Raw genomic sequence first — 13,573 nt, 5'->3', positions numbered from 1 at the left:
AAATGGGCCACGCCCCCAGGCGGGCAGGGGGCGAGGGGCGGGGCTTGTCGGGAATGGGCGGGGATTACGTATATGGGCGGGGCTTCGGTGCCACCGGGTCTCGTTCCCCCCGCCCGGGATTAACGGGAGGAGCGGCGGGAGGAGCGGCGGGAGGAGCGGCGGGAGGGGGGGTGGGAGGGGGTGTCTCAGCCCTCCCCACCCCCTCCCCTCCATTGCACGTGGGGGGCACTGGGGCGAGGGGCGGCACTGGGGGGGTCCTGGGGGCACCGGAGTGGGGAGGGATGGCGGGACGGGGGGAACTGGGGGCACCCGTGGGGGCAGACCTGGCGCCATGAGGGTGCTCTGGCTGTGGGTGGGGGGCTGCAGGCCTGGGGACACGGCCGGGACCCCTCCCCTGTCTGCGGGGTCCGGCTGCCCCTTGTGGGGTCCCACAGGCTCCCCACCGTGTCCCCCCCAGTCCCAGCACTGCCCACCCCCAGTTTGGGGGGCCCAGCTCCTCCCCCCCAGAGAGGCCGACAAACACACTGGGGGCTGAGCTGTTTATTGGGGTACGGGGGGACCAGAGACCCACGGGGGAGGGAGCAGGGGAGACAAGGAGGATCCCCGTGGGGTCTGGGGAGGCAGAGACCCCCGTGGGGACTGGGGGGGGCGGAGGATGGGGGGCAGTGCCAGGGTATTTACAAGCAGCAGCCGGGACCTGCGGGGGGGTCACAGGGCCCAGGGGGTCCTGGGGGGGCGCGGGGACGTCCTCAGGGGAGCCCCGGGGGGGGTCCCGGGGTCTCGTCACTTCTGCAGCCGCTTGATGCGGGCATCGATGTCGGCAAAGTTGTCCTCGACGATGGCCAGATTGTCCTTCATGGTCTTCTGCACCTGGGGGGGCGGGGAGGGTGGGGGTGAGTGGGGACGGGGCAGGGGGGGATGGGGCAGGGGGGGATGGGTGATGGGGCAGGGGGGATGGGGTCATGGGGGGCAGGGGGGGATGGGGCAGGGGGGATGGGGTCATGGGGGGCAGGGGGGGTGGGCATGAGTGGGGATAGGGCAGGGGGGGATGGGGTAATGGGGTGATGGGGGGCAGGGGTGATGGATGATGGGGCAGAGGGGATGGGGTGATGGGGGGTAGGGAGGGATGGGGGTGAGGGGGATGGGGTGATGGGGGCCAGGGGGGGATAGGTGATGGGGGTCACTGGGATGGGGTGATGGGGGGCAGTGGGGGGCCAGGGGGACCCACCTCGGCCAGCAGCACCGCGTTGTCCTTGAGAGCCCCCGCGATCTCCTGCTGCGTCGTGTCCAGGTGCACCAGCACCTGCCCGAACTGGGTGGCTGGAGGGACACACACCTGAGCGCTGGGGAGGACAGGCAGTGACCCCCAGCCTGTGTCCCCCTGCCCCTCAGCCCTCACCTTGCTCGTGCAGGTCCCTCAGGGTCACCAAGCGCTGCACCACGTCGGGCAGGGCGCTGGCCACAGCGTCCCAGCTCTGCAGCGTCTCGTACAGCTGGTGGATCTGGGGGGCAGCAGGTGGGGCTCAGCGCAGCCTGGGGGGCTTTCCTGGATCCCCCCCGGCCTCTGGGCCCCAGAGCCCTTACCTTGCTCTGGGTGTCAGCGTCCTGCACCGTGGCCTTGTGCTTGGCGATCTCGTTCACCTTCCCCAGGACGCTCTGGTGTGGGGGGAGAAAGAAACCCCAAATGCAGCAGTGGGCCCCAAACCCAGTAATGTCTCCCAGTTTATTTCAGCAGTGCCCCCCAGCTCCCCTCACCTGCAGCCGAGCCTCCACCTGGTCCAGCACAGCCACATCCAGAACATTCACCTTGGCCTGCAGCACCTGCACCGTGTCCTGGGGAGGGGGGGCAGGTGAGGGGGGATACAGCAGCCCCCCCAAAGCGCTGGGGGCAGGGGGGGACACAGGGGTTCCCCCAAAACCCTCTTGCCCAACTCACCATGAGACTGGAGCCCTTCAGCCCCACCAGCAGTGGGTTCTGTGGGGGGAAACGGTGTCAGTAGGGCCAGATGAAGGATGGGGGCAGGGAAGTGGCAGGAGGGAGGCAGGGCAGCCCCCTCACCTGGGCACTCACCTGGCTGTCAGGCTCACACCTCATGGCTGCCTCCAGCTGTGCCAGACGCTTCTCCAGCTCTGACACCTGCGGGGTTTGGGGTGAGGTGCCAGGACTGCAGTGCAGGACCAGGTCCCAGGTGTGGTGCCCCCCCAGAGGACGCCCCTGTGGGGCCAGCAGCCCCCGCTCACCTTGGCAGACTGGGCAAACTGGTCCTGCTCTGGCCTCCAGTAGAGCTCGAAGGTGACAGCATCGCCGGCAGTGGGGGTGGCCCGGGCGGGGCCCTTCCCCGGGGTGGCTTTGCTGCACTTGGCCACCTCCAGCTGCTGCAGCAGCCGCCTGGGGACAGCCAGGAGGGGACAGGGTGGGCACGGGGACACGGCGGGCAGGGGACAAGCTGTCCCACCCCATGGGGACACTGCCATGCCCCCCTCAGGACCTGTCCCCCACTCACTTGGCCAGGGCACCCTCGGGATCAGCAAAGTCGATGGCAGCACCGGGGCCCAGAACCTTCTCCAGGTGGGAGCTGAGCAGCTGCTGCTTCAGCACCTCCACCTGCCTGGCCAGGGCCATGGGCGTCAGCTCCTCCTCCGCCCCCGACTCCTTCACTGAGCTCTGGGGGACACACAGGGGCCGTGTCACCCCCAGGACACACCCTGGGACAGGTGGGGGCTCACCTGGGGCAGGTGGGAGCTCACCTGGATCTGCTCCACGTCCCGGAGCAGCTCCTGCACCTCGTGCTGCAACCGCTGGAATCGCTGCTGCGGCGTCTCCTTGGCACCAAGACCCTCACCCAGCTGTGGGAGAAATGGGTCGGGGGGCTCACGGGGGGCCAGGGGGCTCAGGGGGGCCAGGGGAGCTCATGGGATGGTGGAGGGGTCATGGTGGTTCAGGGGCTCAGGTGTCTCATGGAGTGCTCGGGGATCTCACAGAGTCCAGGGGTCTCACAGGGCTCGGGGGGCTCACAGGTGCTGGCAGCACCTGGCACCAAGCAGAAGGAGCAGGTGAGGCCTGCAGAGACAGGTCAGAGCAGCCTCAGGTGACAGAACCTCAGGCACCTAAAGGGAACCTGAGAGGGTCAGTGGGGCAGGGCAGGAGCAGCCCAGGAGAATCCTGAACCCCCAGGGAGAGGGGCTGCACTGGAGCTCATCTTCATCCTCAAGAGCTCCTCATCCTCACACTCACAGCTCCCCATCTTCATCCCCATGGAACTTTTCATCCTCACCCACGTGAAGTTCCTCATCACCACCCCTATGGATCTCCCATCTTAGTGCCCACAGAGCTGCTCCTCTTCCTCCTCCTCCTCCTCCTCCTCACCCGGAGCTCTAAAGCTGTGGGGTGGTGCTGGGTGGTGGCATGGCCCCCATGGAATGTGGGGGTTTCCTGGTCTTTGCCCAAATCCAGCTGTTCCAGAGCAAACCTGAGCTGGGCCAGTGTGGGGGTGATGGTCTGGCCTGACAGTGACCAGGCCAGGGGACACAGCTGTCACCCCCTCCCAGCAGGCCAAGAAGGAGCCAGGTGACCCTCTGCCACCTTCTCCCCTTTGGCCCTGGGTGACAGAGATTGCAGCCCACCCTGATGGCCCTGAGGGACAAGAGGAATGAGGACAGCCCAGGGAATTGGGGTGACAGAACTTCAGTCAGTGAGGGGACAGGCAGGGCCCTGCTGGGGGGAAACAGACCCCAGCACCAGGACTTGGGGGGGTACCCAGGAGAGGCCCAGGGGTCCTGGGGGCACCCAGCTGAACATCAGCCAGCCAGGATTACCCTGGGACCCCCGGGTCCACCCCCAGATCCACCCTGGAACCCCCAGATCCACCCAGGACTTGGTGACCAGCACTGTCCTGAGCACCCTCAGGGCTCTGTGGTGGGGACAGGGGCTCCCAGCTTGGCAGACTGGGATGGACTGGGCAGAGACCAGCAGGGCGCTGGTGGAGCTGGCACCGGGCTCCTGTGAGGCACGGCTGGGGGCTGCAGCAGGTGACCCCGGGGGTCCCAGGGGACCTGTGGCACCCAGGAGTGTCCAAGCACTGCATGGGGAGGAGGGGGCCCCTTGCCCACTCACCATCTCGTACTCCCCAGCCTCATAACCCGTCGTCCGTGAGCGGCCGATGCGGTCGGAGAAATCTGGAGAGGCAGAGCCGGGGGTGAGCCAGCCCAGCTCGGGGGGCTCAGTGCCCCCCGCTCCCCTGGCTCATGCCCAGCCCCCCCGGCCCCCCAGCTCACCCACACCCTCGGTGCCCAGGCGCTTGTCCCGGAACTTCTCGTAGGCAGCGTTGGGGTTGATGATCAGGTGCTCCACGCTGGTGCTGCTCAGCTCCTCCTGCACATGGAGCCACGTCAGGGGCAGGGGCAGGGACAGGGACAGGCACACGGCACTCCCGGACTGCCACCACCTCCCCCAGCATGGGCAGGGATGGGGACAAGGGAGCCCCAGGGCTGCCACCACCCCCAGCACACGGGGGGCAGGGCTGGGGGCGCTGGGCTGCTCCTCCCCAGAACACAGGCCCCCAGTGCAGCCCGGCGAGGGCTCTGCTGGCAGTGATGTGGCACGTCCCCAAGGGTCCAGGGTGGGGACATCACACCCCCCGACTGGCCTGGCCCAGGGGGAGGTACCCTCAAGAGTCTGGAGTGGGGACATCCGACCCCAGCCTGGGCCAGCGTGGTGACACTGGGCCCTGGTGACACTGGGCCCTGGTGACACTGGGCCCTGGTGACACTGAGCACTGGTCTGGCCCAGCCCAGCAGGCAGGGGCTCCCCAAAGACCTGTTGGGACTTTGCACCCCTGATCTGGCCCAGCTCAGGGACCCCCAAGGTTCAGCCTATCCCAAACTGTGGAACATTCCAGCAGCACCTGGCCAGGACCAGGACCCATCGCTGGTCCCTGCAGGGTGATCCCTGTCCCTGTGGGACTGTCACTGTCCTCCAGCTGCGTTTTGGCAGGACAACCTCCTCTCCAGGCTGATCCCCGACCCCTGGGGCTGTCACTGCCCTTTGGCTGCCTTTTGGGCTCCTTAGGGGGGGCAGTGGGGGGCGTAGGCCCCCAGACCCCCAGACCAGGGGGCCGTGCCCTGTGCCAGGCAGGGTGGGCACAGCTGGTGTGTCCGGGCTCCCCTCACCCCCTGCTGCCCTCAAGGGTGTCCCTGGCTCAGCAGGGCTCTGGGGGGACCCAGAGGACCCCCCTGTGCCCCTGCCCAGCCCCCCCGGCTCTGGCCCCTGGTTCGCTGTGGGGAGTGAGAGCGGCGGGAGCAGCGCTGGCAGCGTTAGGGGGCTGCGGTGGGTGGCAGCGGGTGACAGTGGCTGAGGGACAGTGACAGTGGCTGGGAGACGGGCGCTTACCAGCTCCTGGTGTTTCCCAGAGGTGAGAAAGTCAGAGCAAGGTTAGAGAGGGGAGAGAGAGACAAAATCCGCGTTAGAAGGTCCGGCCCGCGCCCGCCGCCCCCCGAGGGCTGGGGACCCCCTCGGGACAGGGAACCCCACGGGATGGGGACCCCCGAGGGCTGGGGACCCCTGCAGGACGAGGGGCAGTGGGACAGACCCGGGACAGCCGGGGATGGGGGCGGCAGGGCCGTGCCCTGGAGGGGAGCAGGATGTGGCAGAGTTTTGGGGATCACCCCATAACTCCCCTCAGGAGCTCCAGCTCCTACCTGGGGGGAACGTGAGTGCAGCCAGCCAGGTGCTCCCCCACAGGACCCCAGCACTCAGTGGGACCCCCAGGGGGCCTGGGGGGGCTCTGAAGGGCCAGGGGCTGCCCCAGCCCAGCAGCTGCCCCATGCAATGCTGGCAGTGGTGAGGGGGCTCAGCCCGGCCCCCCCATGCCCAGCCAGTGTCCCCAGGGCAATGAGACCCAGCCCGGGGGTCCTGGGGGTCCCAGGCCAGGTGGGCAGTGCGGGCAGCAGGCAGAGGATGCAGAGGGCAAGGCAGAGCAGGGGGGCAGTGCAGGGCACCCCAAAACCCCCAGCGCAGCAGGGGGACCCCCATGCACATGCAGCAGTGTCCCCCCATGCACCCCAAAGCAGGGCCGCGCTTACTTGTGCAAACTGAGTCCAGGCCAGGCGGGAGCGGGGGGGAAGCGGGGGGAGCCCTGGTCAGTTTGGGGGGCTCCCCGAGGTGGAGGAAGGACCCCCCAACATCCCAGAGCTGGTGAAGGGTGCCCCGAGGCAGGGGGGGACTTAGCACCCCCCCATCTGTCACCTCCCACCACAGTAGGGGCTACATGTCACCTCCTGACTTTGGGCTCAAACCCCTGCTTCAGCCCATCTTGCTGCTCTGGCTCTCATGGAGGGGGGTCTCTTTGCCCCCCTCAGGATTTGGGGGTACCTGGTGGGCCCCTGCTCCATGCCAGGGACCTGGGCCAATCTCCTGGACCCCAAAAACACCAATGGCACTGACAGCCCCTGCACCCCCAAGGCCTGGCAGCCCCTCTCTGGCTCGGGGGGCACCGAGTCACCCCTCGGGCTGTGACCCCTGAAGCCACATCGTCCTCCCCAGAACACCTGGGGGTCACCCCACATCCCTGAGGGTCCTCTCTGCCATGTGGCCTCAAGGACAGAATCCAGTGTCACCCCCCGGGCCCTGGGGGTCCTTTGGGCCCCTCAGTGATGGAGCTCTGGGTCACTCCACACTCTGGTGGTCCCCTGAGCCCCACAAGGATAGAGCCCTGTCACCCCACACTGATCTCCCTGGGACAGTGGCCTCAGCCCAGGCTGGGGACCCCCAGCATTCACAGCAGGTTTAGGGGGTCCCCCTTGTTCCCCTCGGGCTGGGGTTGGGGACCTGGCAGTCCCCTTCCTCTTGGGGACAAGGACAGCAAGGACAGGGACAGCCAGCCTGTGTGGGGGAGGCTGTGTGCTGCTCTCCCCTTCCTGCCCCCAAAGCACAGGCAGGGTGCCACAGGGGGATGGGGCCACACTGCAGGGGACACTGTCACCGTGGAGGGACACTGTCACTGCAGGGGACACTGTCACCGTGGAGGGACACTGTCACTGCAGGGGGACATTGGGACTGTGGGGAACACTGTCACTGCGGGGGACACTGTCACTGCAGGGGACATTGGGACTGTGGGGGACATTGGGACTGTGGGGGACACTGTCTGCAGGGGACATTGGGACTGTGGGGAACACTGTCACTGCGGGGGACACTGTCACTATGGGGGACATTGGGACTGTGGGGAACACTGTCACTGCAGGGGACACTGTCACTGTGGGACTGTGGGGGGACATTGGGACTGTGGGGGACACTGTCTCTGCAGGGGACACTGTCACTGTGGGACTGTGGGGGGACATTGGGACTGTGGGGAACACTGTCACTGTGGGGTGATGTGTCACCACGGGGGGACACTGTCACCATGGGGTGATGTGTCAGCGTGCAGGATGTGCTGCTGCTGGCTGCATGGGGCTGGGAGCCGGTTCCCTGCCACGGTGCCGGTCCTGGGGGTCCCGGGGGTCCCGGGGGTCAGCTCCAGCCGCTGCTCCCCCCCGGCCAGGCCTTACCGCCTCGAACTCGGCCTGGTCATCCTCGGGCAGGTCGCTGGTCTCATACACGTCGGGCTCGTTCCGGGCCTGCGGCACCAGGGCTGGGCTGGGACCCCCACAGCGGCCCCCCGACCCCCCCTTCTCATCCCCATGGACATCTCTGATGGGCCACATCTCCCTCTGGAGTCCCCAGTGTCCCCCCAGCACCCCGACTCACTGTCCCTGTCCCCTGACCTCCCCCAGCTCCACGTCCCCGTTCCCACAGTCACCCCAAACACACGGGGTGCTCCCACCCCCCAGGGATCCCTGTTCCCCCACAGACAGACCTGCAGACAGACAGGCTCTCCCTGGCACCCCAAGCCCCCTCCCCAGCCCCAGCTCCCTCCCATTCCTACAGGCACCCCAAACTTTGCCAACCCCCGCACCCACTGACCCCTCAGCTCACCCCCAGATCTTCTCAGAGACCCACAACCCCTCAGATTCCCCAAATCCCCCTGCTCCCAGACCCTGTTGGTCACTCCAAGCTCAGACTCCTGAAACTGACTCGATCCCTGCAGCTTCTCAGAACCCCCAGTGCCCCTGGACCACCCCAGGACCCCTGATTCCCCCAATCCCCTCAGATCCCCCAAACCACTCAGAACCCCCCGCCCCCGCCAGCGCCCGCAGATCCCTGAATCCCTGCAGATTCCCCCGGATCCCCTCACCACTCTCAGACCCCCAAATCCCTGCAGATTCCCCCCAAATCCCTGCAGATTCCTCTGGATCCCCTCACCACCCTCAGATCCCTGAATCCCTGCAGATTCCCTCGGATCCCCTCACCACTCTCAGATCCCCGAATCCCTGCAGATTCCCCCCAAATCCCTGCAGATTCCCCCGGATCCCCTCACCACTCTCAGACCCCCAAATCCCTGCAGATTCCCCCAGATCCCCTCACCACCCTCAGATCCCCGAATCCCTGCAGATTTCCCCCAAATCCCTGCAGATTCCCCCGGATCCCCTCACCACCCTCAGACCCCCGAATCCCTGCAGATTCCCCCGGATCCCCTCACCACCCTCAGATCCCCGAATCCCTGCAGATTCCCCCGGATCCCCTCACCACCCTCAGATCCCCGAATCCCTGCAGATTCCCCCCAAACCCCTGCAGATTCCCCCGGATCCCCTCACCACCCTCAGATCCCTGAATCCCTGCAGATTCCCCCCAAATTCCTGCAGATTCCCCCGGATCCCCTCACCACCCTCAGATCCCCAAATCCCTGCAGATTCCCCCGGATCCCCTCACCACCCTGAGACACCCCGCAGCACCCTCAGATCCCCCTGGCCCGCTCGGACCCTCTCAGAGCCGCCCTTCTCCCACCTCCCCAGTCCCTCCATGTCCCGCCGGTCCCCTCCTGTTCCGAGACCCCCCGGCCCCCTCAGACCCCCAGATCCCCGCAGTTCCCTCATTCTCCCCCAGGGCTCTTATCCCGCTTGACTCCCCCGATCTCCTCAGAGCCCTCAGCGCCCCTCAGACCCCGCTGATCCCTCAGACCCCTCCCGATCCCTCAGACCCCTGATCCCCTCAGACCCCTCCAGATCCCTCAGAGCCCTCAGCACCCCTCAGACCCCGCTGATCCCTCAGACCCCTCCCGATCCCTCAGACCCTTCCAGATCCCTCATACCCCACTGATCCCCTCAAACCCCGCTGATCCCTCAGACCCCTCCAGATCCCCTCAGAGCCTTCAGCACCCTCAGGCCCCGATCCCCTCAGAGCTCCCCCTGATCCCCCCGGCCCTCCCGACCCCCTCAGACCCCTCAGTACCCCTAGGCCCCCAATCCCCTCAGACGCCTCCCGATCCCCTCAGACCCCTCCCGACCCCCTCAGAGCCCTCAGCACCCCCAGGCCCCGATCCCCTCAGAGCCCCCGAGGTCTCCCACACCCCCTCAGAGCCCCGGCTCCTCCCCGGCCCGGCCCCTCACTCACGATGCCGGGCAGGTCGGCGTACTTGGGGTCGGCCATGGCGGGGGCGGTCCTGGGGGGGGTCAGTAATGGGGGTCAGTAATGGGGATCGGTAACGGGGGTCGGTTTAGGGGGGGCCGGTGCCGGGGGGTCCCGGAATGGCCGCGCAGGGCCGGGGCGGGGCCGATCTCGCGAGAGCAGCGCGGGGCGGTGCGAGAGGGAGAGCGCAGGGGCGGGGATGGGGCGGGGCCTGATGGAAACGGGGCGGGGCCTTTTGGGGCGGGGCCGGGGGCGGGGCCTGAGCGAGCAGACGGGGCGGGGGCGGCACTGGGGGGACAATGGGGGACACACGGACACGGGGGGGACAATGGGGGACACACGGACACGGGGGGGGACAATGGGGGACACACGGACACGGGGGGGACAATGGGGGACACACGGACACGGGGGGGGACAATGGGGGACACACGGACACGAGGGGACAGTGGGGGACACACGGACACGGGGGGACAATGGGGGACACACGGACAATGGGGGACACACGAACACGGGGGGGGTACAGTGTGGGGGACAGGGGACACACGGACACGGGCAAGGCACGGGGGCACAAGGGGGACACACCGGGGGTGAACAAGGAGGGGGTAACGGGGGGATACAGGGGGGGCGACACAGAGGGAGACACACGGGTGGGGGCACGCGGGGACACGCACGGGGACACACATGGGGGACACATGGGGGACACACGGGGGTACACAGGGAGAAACACGGGGGGCACAGGGGCACACGGTGGAGGGAACACAGGGGAGGACACATGAGGGCACCCGGGGTAGCGCAGGGATGGGGGGACACGATGGGGACACGGGGGACACCCGGGCCGGACTCCCGGGTGGGGGCACGCACAGGCCGGGTGGCACTGGGGGCACTATGGGGGTGTCCGGGCTGCCCCCCATGGTGGGGCTGCCCTTCTCACCCGCGGGAGACCCCCGGGCTCAGCTCCGGACCCCCCCCCGGCGTGTGTGGGGGGTCACCCGGAGGAGGGGCCGGACAGAGCCCCCGGTGTACCGGGGGGATGAGTCAGGACCGCGGCCTTCCCGCGGGGGGGGACCGAGCAGGGAGGGGGGGGGGGCTGGCCCCGCTCCCCCGGCCCCAGCCGCGCCCCCGGGGTCCCGTCCCCGGCCCGTCCTGCTCCCCCCGCCGTGAATCAGCACTTTGGGGGGGTCCATCCCCAGCGCTGCGCCCCCCCCTCCGTTCCGACCACCTTAAGAGCCGCGGGCGGCTCCACCTTAAGGCGGGGGAGGGGGCGCGGGGGGGCGGCCCCCCCCCCCCCGCCGGTCCCGGGGCTGCAGTGGCGACAGCAGCGGTCACAGGAGCGGCGACAGCGGCAGCTGCGGAGCGTCAGCCCCGCCCGGCGCCGCCTCCCGCATCCTGCAGCCCGCAAGCCGCATCCCTGAGCAGCATCCTGCATCCCTGGGTACCACCCGCAGCCCTGGGTACCACCCTGCAGTGCTGAGCAGCATCCTGCATCCCTGAGCAGCATCCTGCATCGCTGGGTACCACCCTGCAGTGCTGAGCAGCATCCTGCATCCCGGGCAGCATCCCGAGCCTTTGGGTACCACCCGGCATCCCTGAGCAGCATCCTGCATCCCTGGGTACCACCCGGGCAGCATCCTGCATCCCTGAGCAGCATCCTGCACCCCTGGGTACCACCCGGGCAGCATCCTGCATCCCTGAGCAGCATCCTGCATCCCTGGGTACCACCCGGGCAGCATCCTGCATCCCTGAGCAGCATCTGCACCCTCGGGTACCGCTCAGCACCCCCGGGTGCCACTGCGCCCCCGGTGCCACTGTCCCTTAGGCTGTGAGCAGCGCCCCGGGTGACGCCCCCGGCCCGACCCCCCCCCGTGAGGAAGCCCCCAGACCCCCGGCATGGCCGAGCCCAGCTCCGAGTGCAGCATCAAGGTCCTGTGCCGCTTCCGGCCGCTCAACCAGGCCGAGATCCTGCGGGGGGACAAATTCCTGCCCGTGTTCCAGGGGGACGACAGCGTCGTGCTGGGGGTGAGTCACTGCGGGGGGGGGAGGGGCAGGGACCCCCACTTTGGGGGCGCTGTCACCTGGGGGGGGGGGGCAGATCCTGTTCTGGGGGGGGGAAGCGCTGTTGGGTGTGGCCGCTGCCCCCCGGGACTCTCCCCATGCCCCCCCCCCCCGCCATTTCCGAGGCTCTCGGCACTCCCAGTTTGCCCAGTGCCGGGGGGGCGCGCTCCCAGTTTGCCCAGTGCGGGGGGGGGGGGTGTTTACATGGAGCGGACACGCCCTGACTCCCCCAGGGGGGCCCCCAAAGCAGCGGCGGGGGGGGCGGGGGGGCGATGCCGCAGACCCCCCCCCCCCCCCCCCCTGCGCTGCGGCCCTGCCCTTTGTTAGGGGCTCATCCGGGGGGGGCTGAGGCCCCCAAAATATCGGCACCCCCCGCCCCCCCATAACCGCCCCCCCCCTTGCCCGGGGGGGGCTTGGGGGGAAGCGACGGTGCCGGGGGAACAAGGGGGTGGGGGCGCGGGGGGATCCGTGGAGGGGGGTCTGTAAATGGGGGGGGTCCGTGAGTGCAGGAGGGGTCCGTGGATGGGGGAGGTCCGTGGATGGGGGGGTGGGGGGGGTCCGTGGATGGGGGTCCGTGGATGGGGGTCCGTGGATGTCGGGGGGCTCCGTGGATGGGGGGTCCGTGGTGGGGGTCTGTGGATGTCAGGGGGCTCCGTGGATGTCAGGGGGGTCCGTGGGTGTCACGGGGGTCCGTGGATGGGGGTCCGTGGATGGGGGTCCGTGGATGGGGCTCCGTGGATGGGGGTCCGTGGATGGGGGTCCGTGGATGTCACGGGGGCTCCGTGGATGGGGGTCCGTGGATGGGGGTCCGTGGATGGGGGGTCCGTGGATGGGGGTCCGTGGATGTCAGGGGGGTCCGTGGATGGGGCTCCGTGGATGGGGGGGTCCGTGGATGGGGGTCCGTGGATGTCAGGGGGGTCCGTGGATGGGGGTCCGTGGATGTCACGGGGGTCCGTGGATGGGGCTCCGTGGATGGGGGTCCGTGGATGGGGGGGTCCGTGGATGGGGGTCCGTGGATGCCAGGGGCTCCGTGAATGGGGGTCCGTGGGTGGGGGTCCGTGGATGTCAGAGGGGTCCGTGGATGGGGGTCCGTGGATGGGGCTCCGTGGATCTCAGGGGGTCCGTGGATGTCGGGGGTCCCGTGGATGTCAGGGGGGTCCGTGGATGGGGGGCTCCGTGGATGTCGGGGGGTCCCGTGGATGGGGCTCCGTGGATGTCGGGGGTCCCGTGGCTGGGGCTCCGTGGATGTCGGGGGGTCCCGTGGATGGGGGTCCGTGGATGTCGGGGGTCCCGTGGATGGGGCTCCGTGGCTGGGGGTCCGTGGATGTCAGAGGGGTCCGTGGCTGGGGCTCCGTCCCCGGCGGGCTGTCGCGGTGCGGCGGTGCCGGCGCAGTGCGGGCTTGCGGGGTTGCGGGTGCGGGGGGAGCTGCGGGGGCGGCGTTGCGGGTCGGGGCTGTGGGGCAGGGCCGGGGGGCGCTGGGATGGGGGTCGGGGGCAGGGGGGGATGGGGGTGCGGGGGGTGCGGGGGGTGCGGGGGGGTTGCGTGACCGGCGGCGGGCGGGGCCGCGGAGCTGCGGCGGCTGCGGGGCGCCGGGGAGAGCGGGGGCGCGGGCGGCCGGCACCGGCTGTCCCCGTGTCCCCGAGCCCCCCGTGTGTCCCCTGTCCGTCTGTCCCCGTGTCTGTGTCCCCGAGCCGTGTGTCTCGGTGTCCGTGTGTCCGCGTGACCCCATGTCCCCGTGTCCGTCTGTCCCGGCTCAGCACCGGGGCCTGGACAGCTCCCGGGAGTGGGAGCGTACGGGGGGGGTTCCGGGGGTCTCCGGGCGTGTTGGGGGGTCTGGGGGTGTCTGGCTCTCTATGGGGGGTTCTGCGGGGGGCCTGGGGGGTTCTTGGGGATCTAGGGGGGGTTCTGGGGGGGTCTGGGGGGGTCTATGGGGGTCCCTGCAGGGCTGGGGGGGCTATGGCTGTCTAGATAGAGGCTGAGGGGTCTGTGGGGGTCTGTGGGGGATTGGGAACCTGTGGGGG

The 13,573-nt window shown here is 69.1% G+C and overlaps 2 protein-coding genes across 2 annotated transcripts in view; one reads left to right on the top strand and one right to left on the bottom strand.

Moving 5' to 3' along the window:
* Window positions 1–532: 532 nt before the first annotated feature.
* Window positions 533–9,580, bottom strand: DCTN2 (dynactin subunit 2). The gene is made up of 14 exons (XM_084223526.1): window positions 9,485–9,580; window positions 7,543–7,611; window positions 4,276–4,372; window positions 4,115–4,176; window positions 2,749–2,847; window positions 2,505–2,665; window positions 2,242–2,389; window positions 2,072–2,137; window positions 1,937–1,975; window positions 1,756–1,833; window positions 1,585–1,656; window positions 1,400–1,502; window positions 1,229–1,320; window positions 533–870 (listed from the first exon to the last, which is right to left on the bottom strand). The coding sequence occupies exons 1-14, from the start codon at window positions 9,518–9,520 to the stop codon at window positions 784–786; spliced, it is 1,209 nt and encodes a 402-aa protein (XP_084079652.1). The 5' UTR covers window positions 9,521–9,580; the 3' UTR covers window positions 533–783.
* Window positions 9,581–11,236: 1,656 nt separating this feature from the next.
* KIF5A (kinesin family member 5A) overlaps window positions 11,237–13,573 on the top strand; it is a 33,166-nt gene continuing 30,829 nt past the window's right edge. Inside the window, exon 1 of the mRNA XM_084223489.1 lies at window positions 11,237–11,515. Within this exon, the coding sequence (XP_084079615.1) occupies window positions 11,387–11,515 (129 nt within the window). The 5' untranslated portion in view covers window positions 11,237–11,386. The remainder of the gene's footprint in view (window positions 11,516–13,573) is intronic.

This window comes from Fringilla coelebs, assembly GCF_963513975.1.
Source record: "Fringilla coelebs genome assembly, chromosome: 30".
Taxonomy (NCBI): domain Eukaryota; kingdom Metazoa; phylum Chordata; class Aves; order Passeriformes; family Fringillidae; genus Fringilla; species Fringilla coelebs.
This window is presented reverse-complemented; position numbering and strand designations above follow the sequence as displayed.